The sequence below is a fragment of the Delphinapterus leucas genome, chromosome 13, assembly GCF_059928025.1.
Source record: "Delphinapterus leucas isolate spDelLeu-1000000601 "Yukka" chromosome 13, BTC_Dleu_Yukka2, whole genome shotgun sequence".
In the NCBI taxonomy this organism is placed as follows: domain Eukaryota; kingdom Metazoa; phylum Chordata; class Mammalia; order Artiodactyla; family Monodontidae; genus Delphinapterus; species Delphinapterus leucas.
In genome coordinates, this window is record NC_143141.1 from 9,554,263 (window position 1) to 9,570,125 (window position 15,863).

Genomic DNA, 15,863 nt, shown 5'->3' on the forward strand with positions numbered 1-15,863 from the left:
CTTTGATAGAGAAAGAGGGAGAGACCGCTCAGGGCAGGCTCCCAGTGGGCCCACGGGGCTGGGGAGGCCGCTGGTGGAGGCTAGAGGCACATGACCCCAACTTGTTTCTCAAATGGAAGCTGAGGTAGGGGTAGGAGGCCAGTGGGAGGGTGGCCTGCCTCTCAGGTCTGGGGTCCTGAGAGGTCTGGATGAGGATGGAATGAGGACAGGCGTACAACCTGTCGGGCGCTCAAGGAAGAATCTGGTATTTATGGTGTGCCTGCTGTATACCCGAGCCCTGACAGCCACGTCTCCTTCCAAGCTCGGGAGGACACCAGCAGCCTGCTGTCGGGAGGCTGATCCACGTGCCCTCCTCGGCATCCGCAGCGCCCAGCCCCGCACAGCGCCCGGCACACAGCGAGAGCTCAGAAAATGTTTGCTGAACGAACCACCCAACAGCCCCGTAAAGGAGGTAAATTCTTACCCCCGTTACCAAGACGAGGAAACTGAGGCTCAGAGAAGTATCGGGGTCCAGCTGGGCCCAGCTTCCCCGGGGAGCATGCCTGGGAAATGCAGTGGCGGTGAAGTCTGGAGCAGATGGACCTCAGGTGGAAATGGCTGGCCAGGCACTCAGAGACCTATGGGGCAGCTGCCCCCCTGGGGTAACCAGGGCCCTGCTTTCACAGAACTTTTGCTCTTCCCCTCTCTAGCCTCAGTTTCCTTGTCTATGAAATGGGAATGATCGTGCCCACCCCATGACTGAAGGGGGTAGATCACAGAGGCCAAGGGCAGGGCCATGCTATCTCCCAGCAGAGCTCTGGGAGGGCGTGTGAGTCGGGATGTATCTGCCCCCAGGGCACTGTGTCTGGCACAGGGAGGTGCCCACTAAATGCCTGCTCGAGTGGGGACCAGCGCTCACTACGTAACACTGTTCTTGAGCCCCTCCCCCACCCCTCTGCCACATTCGCCAAGTCTCCCCATCCTCTTCCCCAGCCCCCTCCTTATTTATTCCTTCCCCCCTCCTTGCTCCCACCCCCTCCTCCATCCAAGTCTTCCCCCTCCATCACCCCATTTCTCTACTCTCCCACCTACACCCGCTTATTGCTTTTTCCTCCCCCACCCGCCCCCCCTCTTTATTTTTTCTCCCCTTCCCCACCCTCCTGCTTTATTCTTCCCGAGCCCTCCTCTTCCTCAACACATTTTGTCAGCCCCCCCCTTCCTCTCTCATCCCTGCCCTCCACCTTATTCCACCCCTTCCCCCTCCCGCACCTTATTCTCTCCCACCCTCCCACCCAATGCTTCTCCTCTCCACCCCCAACCCCACCCCCTGGGCGCTAGGCCTGGCTGGCAGGGGGTTTTTACAGAAGGCTCTCAGGAAGTGCCTTCCCCTCACCTCCTTCCATGGTCCCTCCCTCCCGGGTGGTGAGGGCTTCTGGGCGGCTGCTGAGTGATACTGCCCAGACCAGCATGAGACGGGCCCAGGGATCCCGGGGTTCCAGGGCTCCCCACCAGCTGTCCCCAGGAAACTGCAAACCTGCCAGCCACAAACCACAGGGTCTGCCCCACCACTGTGCACTTCCCTTGATGCCCTAAACACAATCCCCCTCTCTTCACCGCCTCAATCCCCAGCGTCCCTCCAGCCGAATCCTACGTGCCCTCAAGACTCAAGTATCAGAGACAGTTCATATGGCCATGTATTTGTTTCCTAGGACTGCCACAATAAATTATCACCAACTGGGTGGTTTAAAACAACAAAAATTTACCATCACATTCTGGAGGCCACACGTCTGAAATCAAGGCGTCATCAGGGCCCCAGCAGGTCTGGAGGCTCTAGGGGAGAAATACTTTACCTCTTCCAGCTTCTGGGGGCTGTCAGCAATCCTTGGCTTCCTCAGCTGTGCCCACATGACTCCAATCTCTACCTCTGTCTTCTCTGCGTGTCTATTCCTCTTCTGTCTCTTATGACACTTGTCCTTGGATTTAGGACCCAGCCAGGTGATCCAGATTATCTCATTTTAAGATCCTTAATAACATCTGTAAAGACCCTTTTTCCAAAGAAGGTAACAGGGTCTAGGGATTTGGATGTGGACTATCTTTTCAGGGGCCACCATTCAAATGTACTCAGGCTATGTCCAAGCTAGAGCTATGTTAACTCAAAGGAGATAGAGCAGCTATTAAAATTTCAGTTCAAAAGATATAGAGAACAAACTAATGTTTATCAATGGGAAGAGGGGGGAGGGGCAATATAGAGGTGTGGGTGTGGCACATACAGTGGGCACTGAACTACATTGAATTCAGTCTTTCTTTTCTTTCTTTCTTTTTCCAGAAGAAACATCTTCCATCCCTAAAAGCAAAGGGGGAAATGATTTACTCTCTGTAAATTGGTTAATATATGTAAAGTGCTGGGCCTAGTGTCTGATTCACAGAGATGTAGTCATTATTACCCAGCGACAGGGCATTTTATGCGAGTCATTTCATGTTGACTCTGTTACTTGCCCTTTACAGCTCTGCAATGTAGGCAAGGCAAACCTTAGGCTGCCCATCCTGTAGAAGGGGAAACTGAGGCCCACAGAGGGGAGATGAGTTGAGGTCTCCCAAGAGCGGCCCAAGGTTCATCCAGTTACATTACAATGCCTCTCTGTGGAGAGGAAGCCCAAGGCAGGGCTGGGATAAGACAGACCTTTGAAAGAGGTGTCACAAGTGGGATCTGGGGGTAGACTAGCTTTTTAGAAATGCTAGGCAAAACATTCTCTGACGTAAATCATACCAATGTTTTCTTAGGTCAGTCTCCAAAAGCAATAGAAATAAAAACAAAATGAACAAATAGGACCTAATCAAATTTACAAGCTTTTGCACAGCAAAGGAAACCATAAACACAATGAAAAGACAACCTACAGGATGGGAGAAAATATTTGCAAACAATGTGATCGACAAGGGCTTAATTTCCAAAATATATAAGCAGCTCATACAACTCAACAACAACAAAAAACAAACAATCCAATCAAAAAATAGGCAGAAGACCTAAATAGACATTTCTCCAAGAAATACAGGTGGCCAATAGGCACATGAAAAGATGCTCAACGTTGCTGATTATTGGAGAAATGCAAATCAAAACTATAATGAGGTACCACCTCACACCAGTCAGAATGGCCATCATGAAAAAGTCTACAAATAACAAATTCTGGAATGGGTGTGGAGTAAAGGGAACCCTCCTACACTGTTGGTGGGAATGTAAGTTGGTGTAGCCACTGTGGAAAACAGTATGGAGGTTCCTCAGAAAACTAAAAATAGAATTACCATATGATCTAGTAATCCCACTCCTGGGCATATAACCAGACAAAACTACAATTCAAAATGATACATGTACCCCTATGTTCACAGCAGCACTATTCACAATAGCCAAGACATGGAAACAACCTAAATGTCCATAGACAGATAAATGGATAAAGAAGATGTGGTACATATATACAATGGAATACTGCTAAGCCATAAAAAAGAACAAAATAATGCCATTTGCAGCAACATGGATGGACCTAGAGATTATCATACTAAGTGAAGTAAGTCAGAAAGAGAAAGACAAATACCATGTGATGTCACTTATATGTGGAACCTAAAATATGACACAAGTGATCATATCCATGAAACAGAAATAGAATTATGGACATAGAGAACAGTCTGGTGGTTGCCAAGGGGGAGGGGGTTGGGGGAGGGATGCAGTGGGAGGCTGGGGTTAGCAGATGTAAGCTTTTATATATAGAATGGATAAACAACAAGGTTCTACTGTAGAGCACAGAGAACTATATTCAATATCCTATAATAAACCATAATGGAAAAGAATATACATATGTATAACTGAATGACTTTGCTGTACAGCAGAAATTAACATAACATTGTAAATTAACTATACTTCAATATGGATCTAGAGTTTACACACATAACAGGGTCTCAGTAAGTGTAGCTTATTAAGGTGGAGGATGGGTCCCAGGCTGAAGCCGGGAAGGTGACCCAAGAGACTTGTTGAGACCCAGGAAAGGAGTGTGGATCCAGGCCGGCAGCTAGCAGGAGGCCTGGGTCCTCTCCAGCCAGGGGGAGTACGAGCCTGGGCGGGCGTCTTGGCCTGCAAGAGGTCTACCCCTGGGGAAACCGCAGATGTTTCCTACAACAAGAGTAGCCAACAACATCCCTGCGCCATAGGACATTCTCCCCCAGGGAGGGGTGAACACCAGCCATGCCCTTACGTCCCGGCCACGCCTCTGGTCCCTGGACCATGCCCTCCCTGACACACCCCTCCCGGGTTCTCCATCTGCGCTCCAGTCTACCCGTTGTTGGCAGGTCCAGCACGGTGTGCCCTCGGCCCTCGCGAGGCCACCTCCTCCCTAGAGCCCTGTTCCCTCCCCGGCTAACACGCCCCACCCCAAACCCCTTCAAGTCAAGCCCTCGCTTGGGCCCTCAGGCCATGCCCCTCACGGGTGTCTTCGGCCAGGTCCCCCCACCCCTTGATTCGGACCCTTGGCTTAGGCCACACCCCTTCTTTGCATCTCTGACCTCAGATCTCGCTCCCGTCCTCGCCCTTCCTAGTGCCGCTGAGACGCCCCCGCCAGCGTGCTCGTGGCTGGGCTCCCCCACTGCCCCTTCTGCATCCCCTGACTGGCACCACAAGACAGTGTGCATCCTCTTCAGGTCGAGGCGAGAAGGCATGAATCAGACCTGGAGCACGTGGACCTGAGGGGCCGCTGTGGCCGCACGTGTGGCGGAACACATTCTCCCCCAGCCTCAGGACCCTCCCTTCCGGGGGGGGGGGCGGGGGGCGGGGCAGCGTCCTTCTCTCTGGACCCTGCCTTCCAGTGTAGGGGCGAGAGTTGCCTGAGCTGCAATGGCTGCTCTCTTGAGCCTGCAACACCAACTTGAGTCCCCCGCTTCTCACCTTTCTCCTCTGGACCCCAGCCCTCAGACCCCTGGCCCCTTTGGCCATGGGGACAGAGAGGCATAGACCGACTACCAAAGGGCCTCAGCCAGCTGCCTGCCATGTCCTCAGAAACCTGTGAGGGCCATGCCTGCTGATTCGAGTATCTTTGGTTGCCTCATGTATTTTGATATTGTCTGTATATGGGGTGTTCAATTCATATCTGTTCAGTGAACGGCTGAGAAAATGAAGCACTGCTTTAATAAATGAATCCATTGTGTGTCAGGTCAGTCTTTGGGGAAGTGTGCTAAGTCTCCTGTACTAGTCATTAACGCCATTACCATTATGAGCATTCTGTGGTCAAAATTTTCTTGGTCCATTCAAAGTTGAGAGGAAAAGGTAAACATTTTGCAGGGTGCACCTCACAGCCAGAAATCCAACTGCCTCTTCACGGAGTCCGGATGGAGAATCGCCTCGCATCACGGCTTTGGGTGCTGGTTGGCTGGCCCCATCACCTGGCTTAGACACGGGAATGTAACTTCAACTGTTCCTGTTTTCCTCCATGTTTTCTGGTCTTCTTTTCTTGAGACTTTTGCCACCAAGTCTTTCCATTCATTATAAAAATATTGTAGGTCATGTTTGCTGGAGGAGATCTAAAACAAAACACACAGGAACTGTACTGCACAACTAAATGTGTAGCAATTCCTACCGGCTACTCCGTGGGGGGAAATAGAGGCTGATGTTTCTGAGGGGTGAGGACTCTATGTACTTCCCATCAGGAAGGCTTGTCGTGTGTGAACCTCGGGGCACCACAGAGTCTCTGGGAAAATCCTTTCCCACCACGTTCTCATAACTAACGCAGGCTCTCCACAGCTTTGATTCATCTCTGTGGGATGGAGCCAGTCTTCACCACTTCACCCCGCCCCGCTGCACCACGCAGCTTGCAGGATCTTAGTTCCCTGACCAGGGATCGAACCCGGGCCCTCCGCAGTGAGAGCGCAGAGTCCTAACCACTGGACTGCCAGGGAATTCCCCTTCACCACTTCTTTTGATACCTCTGAGAGACACGGAAGGGAAGTGGTGAATCCGATGGATAAGCCCCAGTCAGAACCGTGAAGCCGATCAAACTTATTTCCAAGAGGGCTTTAAATCTTCTCTAACTTCTGCCATATTCAGGATTCCCCTTTCGCTTCAGGGGACCCACTGCTCTCTCTCTGCTCTCCCAGAAAGCTGGGTGGGAGGCGATGGTGGCTGGCCGGAATGGGTTACCCCTCCCGGGAGCCTGGCATTTTCAAGGACACTTAGGGAAAGCAATGCAACTCTTGTGGGGAAATTTAAATACTGCAGAGTTTGGCAGGGATGCGATGGGGGGTGGACACTTCACCCCTCATCACACACCACGGCCTCCTTTCTCTGTGGACAGGCCGAGGACCCAACACAGTGCTGGGCAGGACGTGAGGGGCCTTGGAGAGCTGCTTTTCCCCGTGATCAGAAATGTGGGTCCCAAGGGATACAGACCAAGGCACATAATTTCGAGGTGCAATTACTGCAAATGCATAATCTTGTGAACCCTTTGCTTTCTAGTGCCTGCTCCTGGTTAGAGCCACTGTGCTTGAGCCCTCTCATCAGGGGGATAGTTGAAGTACTTAACAAGTGGTACAGACATACACTGACTATTGAAAATGGCCACTGATGGAGCAGAGCCCTGGAGGCCCTCTCACCGCACCCCTCCGCCCCTCCGCACCAGCCATTAACCCTTCACTTGCTGGGTCACGGGGAAGACTGGGAAGTGTAGGGAGGTCCTGGGAAGGGGCTGTTTACCAACCAACAGAGGCGTCTTCCAATATTCTAACCATCAGCGCGGTGTAGCAGTGTGAACGAGCCGAATGTCAGCCTCCTCTCCTCTCCTCCTCAGCCTCATCCGTCCCCACACACCTGGAGCTATACTTTGCCTTTCTTTTCTACATCCATATTCCTGTTTTCCAATCTTCCAGCCAGAGGCTGTACCATCTCGTCTTTCAGTGGTCCTCAGTATGGGAAGAGGTGCGGCCTCACCTCTGGTGGCCTTCAGAGGCAAGGATGGCCCAAACCAGGAAACCCCGAACCCAGCTGTGCATCAGAACCACAAGGCAGTGTCTGAAAACCAATGGCCTGGGTGATCTGCACGTCTAGGAGGCATGTCAGCTGATGCTGACGCACAACCAGGCTCAGAGGTCCCCGCTGTCCTCCTAAACCCTCCTAAATCAGAGGAAATTTGGGGGCAACGTTGGTACAAAAATCTGTGAGTTCTTGGAAGGAAGGCAGGCACTAAGAGCTACTCACAATGGCTGTTTCTTCCTGATGTACGTGACCAACGCCAGCAGCAGCGACACTGTGGCCGTGAGGATTCCTGCCACCGAGACAGTGGCGATGCTGATGTCCCTCTGCAGAAAGTGCAGAAGCTGTGCGCATGGCATACTCCTGCTTGGAACATCTAAATGAGAAGACGCACGGCCGAGTAAACAGAGAGCGACGACCCTGTACGCCTTTGTAGGGACACCTGGTTGGTTCTGCTTGGAGCCAGAATGAAAACCTTAGCATCTTAGCTGCTGGTTCCACAAGTCCTCTTGGGGAATAAACTGGCTGTGTTTAGGAAAAGACATTCCTAACCTTTGATGGTGGAGGTGAGATGCTGAGGGTATGAGCTGGCAAACAGCAAAGCAACCAGTTTGGAGGAGGTGAGGAGAGGAATAGAGTAGAGTGAAGATGGAGGGAGGAGACGGGGCCACTACAGGAGGTGAAAAGTCCCACTACAATGGCTTTTAAGAAAAATGGAATCACCCAACACAGCCATAAATAAATCTAAAAAAAGAAAAATGGAGTCAACAGCCATAAAAAAGAGAGAAATAATGCCATTTGCAGCAACAGAGATGGACCTAGAGATTGTCATACTGAGTGAAGTAGGTCAGACCAGGACAAATATATGATATCACTTATATGTGGAATCCAAAACAACGATGCAAATGAACTTATTTACAAAACAGAAACAGACTCACATAGAAAACACATTTATGGTTACCAAAGGGGAAGGGGTGGAAGGGAAAAATCAGGACTTTGGAATTAGCAGATACAAACTACCATATACAAAACAGATAAACAACAAGGTCCTACTGTAGAGCACAGGGAACTATATTCAATATCCTGTAATAAACCATAATGAAAAAGAATCTGAAAAAGAATATATATGTATATGTATGTGTGTGTGTGTGTGTGTGTGTGTGTGTGTTGTGTGTGTGTATATGTATAGGTATATTCTGAATCACTTTACTGTATACCAGAAACTAACACAATATTGTAAATCAACTATGCTTCAAAAAAACCAAAAATGGAGTCAAGTATTCAGTCTGAAGCTTTCACAGGGCAGTGATACAACCTCTTCTCTGCTGTCCCTCCTCCCTCCTCCCCCACCCCCAGCTCCAGGTAATTCTGCCATATACATTATCTGCCTCGGGTGTGTAGGTCTGGGGGAATTTCAAGACATAAGGCAAACATGATGCCAAGATGATCCCAAGCTTTTTCAACCCTTTAGGGACTTGTAGAAAGCTTGAGGGTAGATTTGGAATGCCACTGCATGTGGGCTTGGGAATACTGTACAAGGCAATCTTAGCTAGATCTCAAAGGAAGGAGTCGTCAGCTGCCACTGGGGACTCAGAGCTTCTGTTACCCCATTTGTAATGTGACCCCAAAAAGATAAAGGAATCAGGGAAATGGGGCACAGAGGTACAATGATAGGAATCAGATGTGGAGAGCTGCTGAGGGGAGCCTAGTGATGCAGGCAGGACATACTGGCCAAGGGCCTTCTTGGGTTATGGGGAGAAAACTGGGGCACGTCCAACTTCCCACCTTCATCGATGCTATGTCAAGAGGCAGCAGCATCAAGCAACTTTAAGGGCTCTGTTGGAATAATTCAGCATTTAATTTCTTAGAGTTAGGAAGTGACAACCAGGTATAATTCTGTTAGTGGGTAGCTACATGGAGGGAGCGTCCTGGACTTGGTACCAGCACGTTGCCATGATGGCAAGTTTCTACTCACTCTGAATGGGCCCAGCCTCAAGTAATCCAAGGATGAAGATCAAGGACTAGGTTAACCTTTGGCATTTAATCCCTCCTGTTTGGTAGAAAGCATCAGTGCTCAGTAATGTCAAGGACTGTGATTATGATGCCCATGTTATGGATGACCCTGGCTTGTAGAAACAACATCAAAGCAGCATCTTTGGACTTCCCTGGTAGCGCAGTGGTTGAGAGTCCACCTGCCGATGCAGGGGACACGGGTTCGTGCCCCGGTCCAGGAAGATCCCACATGCCGCGGAGCGGCTAGGCCCGTGAGCCATGGCCGCTGAGCCTGAGCGTCCGGAGCCTGTGCTCCGCAATGGGAGAGGCCACAACGGTGAGAGGCCTGCGTACCGCAAAAAAAAAAAAAAAAAAAAAAAAAAAAGCAGCATATTTTTGAAAGGGTGGGTGCCAAATTCCTAGAGTTAGTTTAATGCATATTTTTAACTGTAGATCATATGCTTTCATGGGTAAATTAAAGGTGTGCTGACATCTAGTCCATTAAAACACCGTGAAAGGCAAACAGTTGCATTCTGAAGTCATCCATATGTAGGCACCTTATTTAGCTCACACTCTATAGATTATTACCTGGACTGATTGCTTCTGGAAGTGTTCCTTTATTTATGGTTGTTAACTGCTCATCACTTACATCCCTGTTGAATAGAGAGGATTCTTTATCCCTCTTCTCCTCTGCAATGTGACCTACAAAAGACAAAATGGGTTCATCTAAAAACACCCAGCAGCTGTGATTAGTTCTGTTTTCATGATGAGAGTAACTGCCTCTAGAGTCAAAGTGAGGAGTTAGGATTTTGGAGAAAGGTCCAAACGGACATCACTGTTTTGTTTTCGTTTATTTTTTTAACCTAACAAATTCCTGGGTAGACTGAGGTGTGGTTCTCACCCTGGAGTGTGCTTCAGAATCACCAGGAGGCCTTGTTAAAACACAGATCGCTGGGCTCCACCCCAGAGTTTCTGATTCAGGAAGTCTAGGGTGTGGGGGCTGAGAACGCGCATTTCTCACTTTCCCTGAGTGATGCTGCTGCTGCTGGTCAGGGAGCACCCTTACAGGGCTCAGCCAGAACCTTTCAAATAGCTGCTGAGCCTCTCCGACCCCAGTCTCAACTAGTATAAAATAGAAATAATAAGACCTACCTCACTGAAACATAATGTTCGTGAAAACAATTCAGAAACCACAAAATACTATAAAAAAAATGTTTCTTGAGGTATGTGGCCAAGATGGCAGAGTGGGAAGACCCTGAGCTGATCTCCTTCCAGGGGCACACCAAAGTCACGACTGTTTCCAGAAGAACTGTCTATGAGAATGACCTGGAGACTAGTAGAAAAGACTTCCCACAACTAAAGCGATAAAGAAGGAACCACAGTGAGACAGGGTATAGTCAGTACCCACTCCCCAGGCAAGGTGACCCACAAACAGGAGGATAATCACAATGGTAGAGGTTCTCCCCAAGGAGCAAGGAGTCCAAACCCCACATCGGGATCCCCAGCCCCAGTCTCCTGCACTGGGAGGATGAGCCACCAGAATGCCTGGCTTTGAAGGCCAGCAGGGTTTGCCTACGGAAGAGCTAAAGAGCTGTAGGAAACAGACTCTCTTCTTAAAGGACACATGCAAAATCTCACACACTCTGAGCCCCAGCACAGAGGCAATAATTTGAAAGGACACGGGTTATACCCACTTGCTGATCTTGGAGGGGCTCCCAGAGAGGAAGGAGGCAACTGGGAACATAGATGCTGGCAGCAGCCATTTTGGGGATCTTGTTCTACCACAGTGACTCTGGGGCTGGCAAGCACCATTTTGGAGTCCTCCCTCTAGTCTGTTAGCGCCGGGGGCCTGCCTGCCCACCAACGGGCTGGCAGCAGTCCCAGGACCCCCCCAGGCTGTGCAGCCAGCCACACCAGGCCCCAGCCCCCCAACACCAGCAAGCACAAGGCAGGGCCCGGCAGCCAACCAAGTCAGGGGCCAGCTTCACCTACCAGCACATCCACAGTAGCCAGCCCTGCCACAACAAAAGAGCCCACCTGAGCACATAGCTCAAGTGACCAGAGAGGAGTGTGCTGCTGGGCCCCATGGGAAGTCTCATACACAAGGCCACGTATTTAAGATGGGGAAACATAACTGACCTACTTAATATTTAGAAATAAACACAGAGAATTAGGTGGAACGCGGAAACAAATGAGTATGTTTCAAATGAAGGAATAAGACAAAACCCCCAAAGAAGAACTAACTGAAGTATAGATAAGCAATCTACCTCATAAAGAGTTATGGTAATGATCATAAAGATGCTCAACAGGGCTTCCCTGGTGGCGCAGTGGTTGAGAGTCCGCCTGCCGATGCAGGGGACACGGGTTCGTGCCCCAGTCCGGGAAGATCCCACATGCCGCGGAGCGGCTAGGCCCGTGAGCCATGGCTGCTGAGCCTGCGCGTCCGGAGCCTGTGCTCTGCAACGGGAGAGGCCACAACAGTGAGACGCCCACGTTCCGCAAAAAAAAAAAAAAAAAAGATGCTCAACAAACTCAGGAGAAAATTGGAGGAATACAATGAGAAGTTTAAGAAAGAGTTTAAAAATATAAAGAAGAACCAAACAGAGCTGAAGAATGCAAAAACTGAAATAAAAAATACGCTAGAAGGAATCAACAGTAAATTAGGTGATACACAGGAATGGATCCACAAACTGGAAGACAGAGGAATGGAAATCACCCAAGCTGAACATAAAAAAGGAAAAAGAGTTTTTTTAAATGAGGGTAGTTTAAGAGACCTCTGGGACAACATCAAGCATACTAAAGAGACCTCTGGGACAACATCAAGCATACTAACATTCACATTGCAGAGGTCCCAGAAAGAGAAGAGTGAAATAAAGGGTCAGAGAACTTATCTGAAGAAATAATAGTTGAAACTTCACTAACCTGGGAAAGGAAACAGACATCCAGATACAGAAAGCACAGAGTCCCAAACAAGATGAACCCAGAAAGGTCTCCACCGAGACATAATTAAAATGCCAAAAATTAAAGATAAAGACTATACTCCAGGGACTTCCCTGGTGGTCCAGTGGTTAAGAATCTGCCTCCCAATGCAGGGGATGTGGGTTCAATCCCTGGTCAGGGAACTAAGATCCCTCATGCCACGGGGCAACTAAGCCCGTGCACCATAACTACTGAGCACATGGGCCACAACTAGAGAGCCCGTGCACCGCAACTACTGAGCTCATGCGCTCTGGAGCCTGCACGCTCTGGAGCCTGCACACTGCAACTAAAGAGAAGCCCACCTGGCGCAGTGAGGAGCCCACATGCCGCAATGGAAGATCCCGCATGCTGCAACTAAGACCCGATGCAGCCAAAAATAAAATTTAAATAAATATTTTTTAAAAAGAGTATACTCCAATAAAAATTTAAAGAAAAAAAAAATAATAAAGATCAAAAGAGGATCCTAAAAGCAGCAAGTGAAAAGCAACTTGCTATGTACAAGGAAACTCTCATAAGGCTATCAGCTGACATTTCAGCAGAAACTTTGCAGACCAGAAGGGAGTGGGCATGATATGTTCAAAGTGGTGAAAGGAAAAAACCTACAACCATGAATACTCTACTCCACAAAGCTATCATTCAGATTTGAGGGAAAGAAAAAGAGTTTTACAGACATGGAAAAACTAAAAGAGCTACCACTGAACAAGCTTTACAAGAAAATTTAAAAGGACGTCTCTAAGTGGGAAAAAAAAGACCACAACTGGAAATATGAAAATCACAGAAGGAAAAAGCTCATTGGTAAAAGCAAATATACAGTAAGGTAGTGGACCAAAAGACAAAAGTGGTACAATCATCTACCTCCACAATAAGTAGTTGAGGGATACACAAAACAAAAAGATATAAAATATGATGTTAACAACATTAAATATGGTGGGGGTGCAGGAGTGGAAATGCAGGATTATCAGAATGCATTCGAACTTAAGAGACCATCAACTTAAAATAATCATATATAGGGAATTCCCTGGAGGTCCAATGGTTAGGACTCAGCGTTTCCACTGCAGGGGGCACAGGTTTGATCCCTGGTCGGGGAACTAAGATCTCACAAGCCACAGAGCATGGCCAAAAAAAATCATATATATATTATATAATATATGTTACAATAAATTTAAGAAGATTGAAATCATATCAAACATCTTTTCTGACCATAATGATAGGAAAAATCAACTACAAGAAAAAAACTGCCAAAAACATAAACATAAAAATTGCCAAAAATACACCCAACATGCACATAAACAACAAATAAGTCACTGAAGAAATTAAAGAGGAAATCAAAAAATACCCAGAGACAAATGAAAATGGAAACACAATGATCCAAAATCAATGGGATGCAGCAAAAGCAGTTCTAAGAGGGAAGTTTATAGCAACATTAGCCTACCTCAGGAAACAAGGAAAATCTCAAATAAACAATCTAACCTTACTCCTAAGGAATTAGAAAAAGAAAAAAAAATATCTAAAGTTAGTAGAATAAAAGAAATAATAAAGATCAGAACAGAAATAAATGAAATAGAGACTTAAAAAGCAATAAAAAAAGATTAATGAAATTAAGAGCTCGTTCTTTGAAAACATAAACAAAATCAATAAACCATTAGCCAGACTCATCAAGAGAAAAAGAGAGGGCCCAAATAAATAAAATCAGAAACGAATTAGAAGTTACACTTGACACCACAGAAACACAAAGGATTATAAGAGATTACTATAAATAATTATATGCCAATAAAATGGACAACCTAGAAGAAATGGATAAATTCCTAGAAACATATAATCCCCCAAGACTGAATCAGGAAGAAGAAGAAAATCTGAACAGAACAGTTACCAGTAATAAAATTGAATCAGTAATTTAAAGAAAAACAAAAAAAACCCTCCCAACAAGCAAAAGTTCAGGAGCAGATGGCGTCACAGGTGAATTTGACCAAATATTTCAAGAAGAGCTAAGCCTATCCTTCTCAAATTTTTCCAGAAAATTGCAGAGGAAGGAATGCTTCTGAACCCATCTATGATGCCAGCATCACCCTGATATGAAAACCAGATAGAGACATCACAAAAAGGGAAATTTATAGGCCAATATCAGTGATGAACATAGATGTGAAAATCCTCAACAAAATTAGCAAACTGAATACAACAATATATTAAATGGATCATACACCATGATCAAGTGGGATTTGTTCCAGAGATACAACAATGGTTCAATATCAATCAATGTGATACAGCACATTAACAAATTGAAGAATAAATACCATACGATCATCTCAATAGATGCAGAAATACCTTTTGACAAAATTCAACATCTCAACAAAGTGGGTGTAGAGGGAACATACCTCAACTTAATAAAGGCCATATATGACAAGCCCACAGTTAACATAATACTCAATGGTGAAAAGCTGAAAGAATTTCCTCAAAGATCAGGAACAAGACAAGGATGCCTACTCTGTCCATTTTTATTCAACACAGTATTGGAAGTCCTAGCCAGAGAAATCAGACAAGAAAAAGAAATAAGAGGAATTCAAATTGGAAAGGAAGAAGTAAAACTGTCACTGTTTGCAGATGGCATGATACTATATATAGAAACTCCTACACACACACCCCAAAAACTATTAAAACTAATAAATGAATTCAATAAAGTTGCAGAATACAAAATTAATATAGAGAAATCTGTTGCATTTTGTACAGTAACAAAGAACTATCAGAAAGTGAATTACGAAAACAATCCCATTTACAAATGCTTTAAAAAGAATAAAATACCTAGAAACAAATCTTACCAAGGAGGTAAAAGACTATACTTGGACAACTACAAGACTTTGATGAAAGAAATTGAAGACAACATAAACAAATGGAAAGATGTACCATGCAGTCTACAGATTCACTGCAATCCCTATCAAAATACCAATGGCATTTTTCACAGAACTAGAACAAATAATTCTAAAATTTGTATGGAAAAAAATGAAATATTGCCATTTGCAGCAAATGGATGGACCTAGAGATTATCATAATCAATGAAGTAAGCCAGACAGAGAAAGACAAATATTATATTATACCACTTAGATGTGGAATCAAAAAAACAATACAAATGAGCTTATTTACAAAACAGAAACAGACTCACAGACATAGAAAACAAACTTATGGTTACCAAAGGGGAAAAAGGTGGAGGAGGGATAAATTAGGAGCATGGGATTAATAGATACACACCACTATATGTAAAATAGATAAACAACAAGGATTTACTGTATAGTACAGCGAACTATATTCAATACCTTGTAATAACCTATAATGTAAAAGAACCAGGAAAAAAAAGTATATATATATATAACTGAATCACTTTGCTGTACACCTGAAACTAATACAATATTGTAAATCAACTATACTTCAATCAATCAATCAATCAATCAATGAAATGAGGAAAAAATAAAATAAAATTTGGGCTTCCCTGGTGGCGCAGTGGTTGAGAGTCCGCCTGCCGATGCAGGGGACACGGTGTTCGTGCCCCGATCCAGGAAGATCCCACATGCCGCGGAATGGCTGGGCCCGTGAGCCATGGCCGCTGAGCCTGCATGTCCGGAGCCTGTGCTCCGCAACGGGAGAGGCCACAAGAGTGAGAGGCCCACGTACTGCAAAAAAATAAAATAAAATAAAATAAAAATTGTATGAAAACACAAAAGACCCTGAACAGCCAAAACAATCTTGAGAAAGAAGATCAAAGCTGGAGTATCATGCTCCCTCATTTCAAGCTATACTACAAAGCTACAGTACTGACATAAAAACAGACACAAAGACAAATGGAACAGAACAGAGAACCCCTAAATAAACCCATGCATTTATGGTCAATCTATGACAAAGGAGGCAAAAATATACAATGGAGAAA

The 15,863-nt window shown here is 46.2% G+C and overlaps 1 protein-coding gene across 1 annotated transcript in view; it reads right to left on the minus strand.

The window, feature by feature from the left end:
• Positions 1-5,121: 5,121 nt before the first annotated feature.
• Positions 5,122-15,863, minus strand: part of C13H2orf92 (chromosome 13 C2orf92 homolog) — a 31,388-nt gene continuing 20,646 nt past the window's right edge. The window contains exons 7-9 of the mRNA XM_089894197.1: positions 9,560-9,673; positions 7,205-7,355; positions 5,122-5,535 (exon numbers count right to left, since the gene is read on the minus strand). Of these exons, the coding sequence (XP_089750323.1) occupies positions 5,403-5,535; positions 7,205-7,355; positions 9,560-9,673 (398 nt within the window). The 3' untranslated portion in view covers positions 5,122-5,402. The remainder of the gene's footprint in view (positions 5,536-7,204; positions 7,356-9,559; positions 9,674-15,863) is intronic.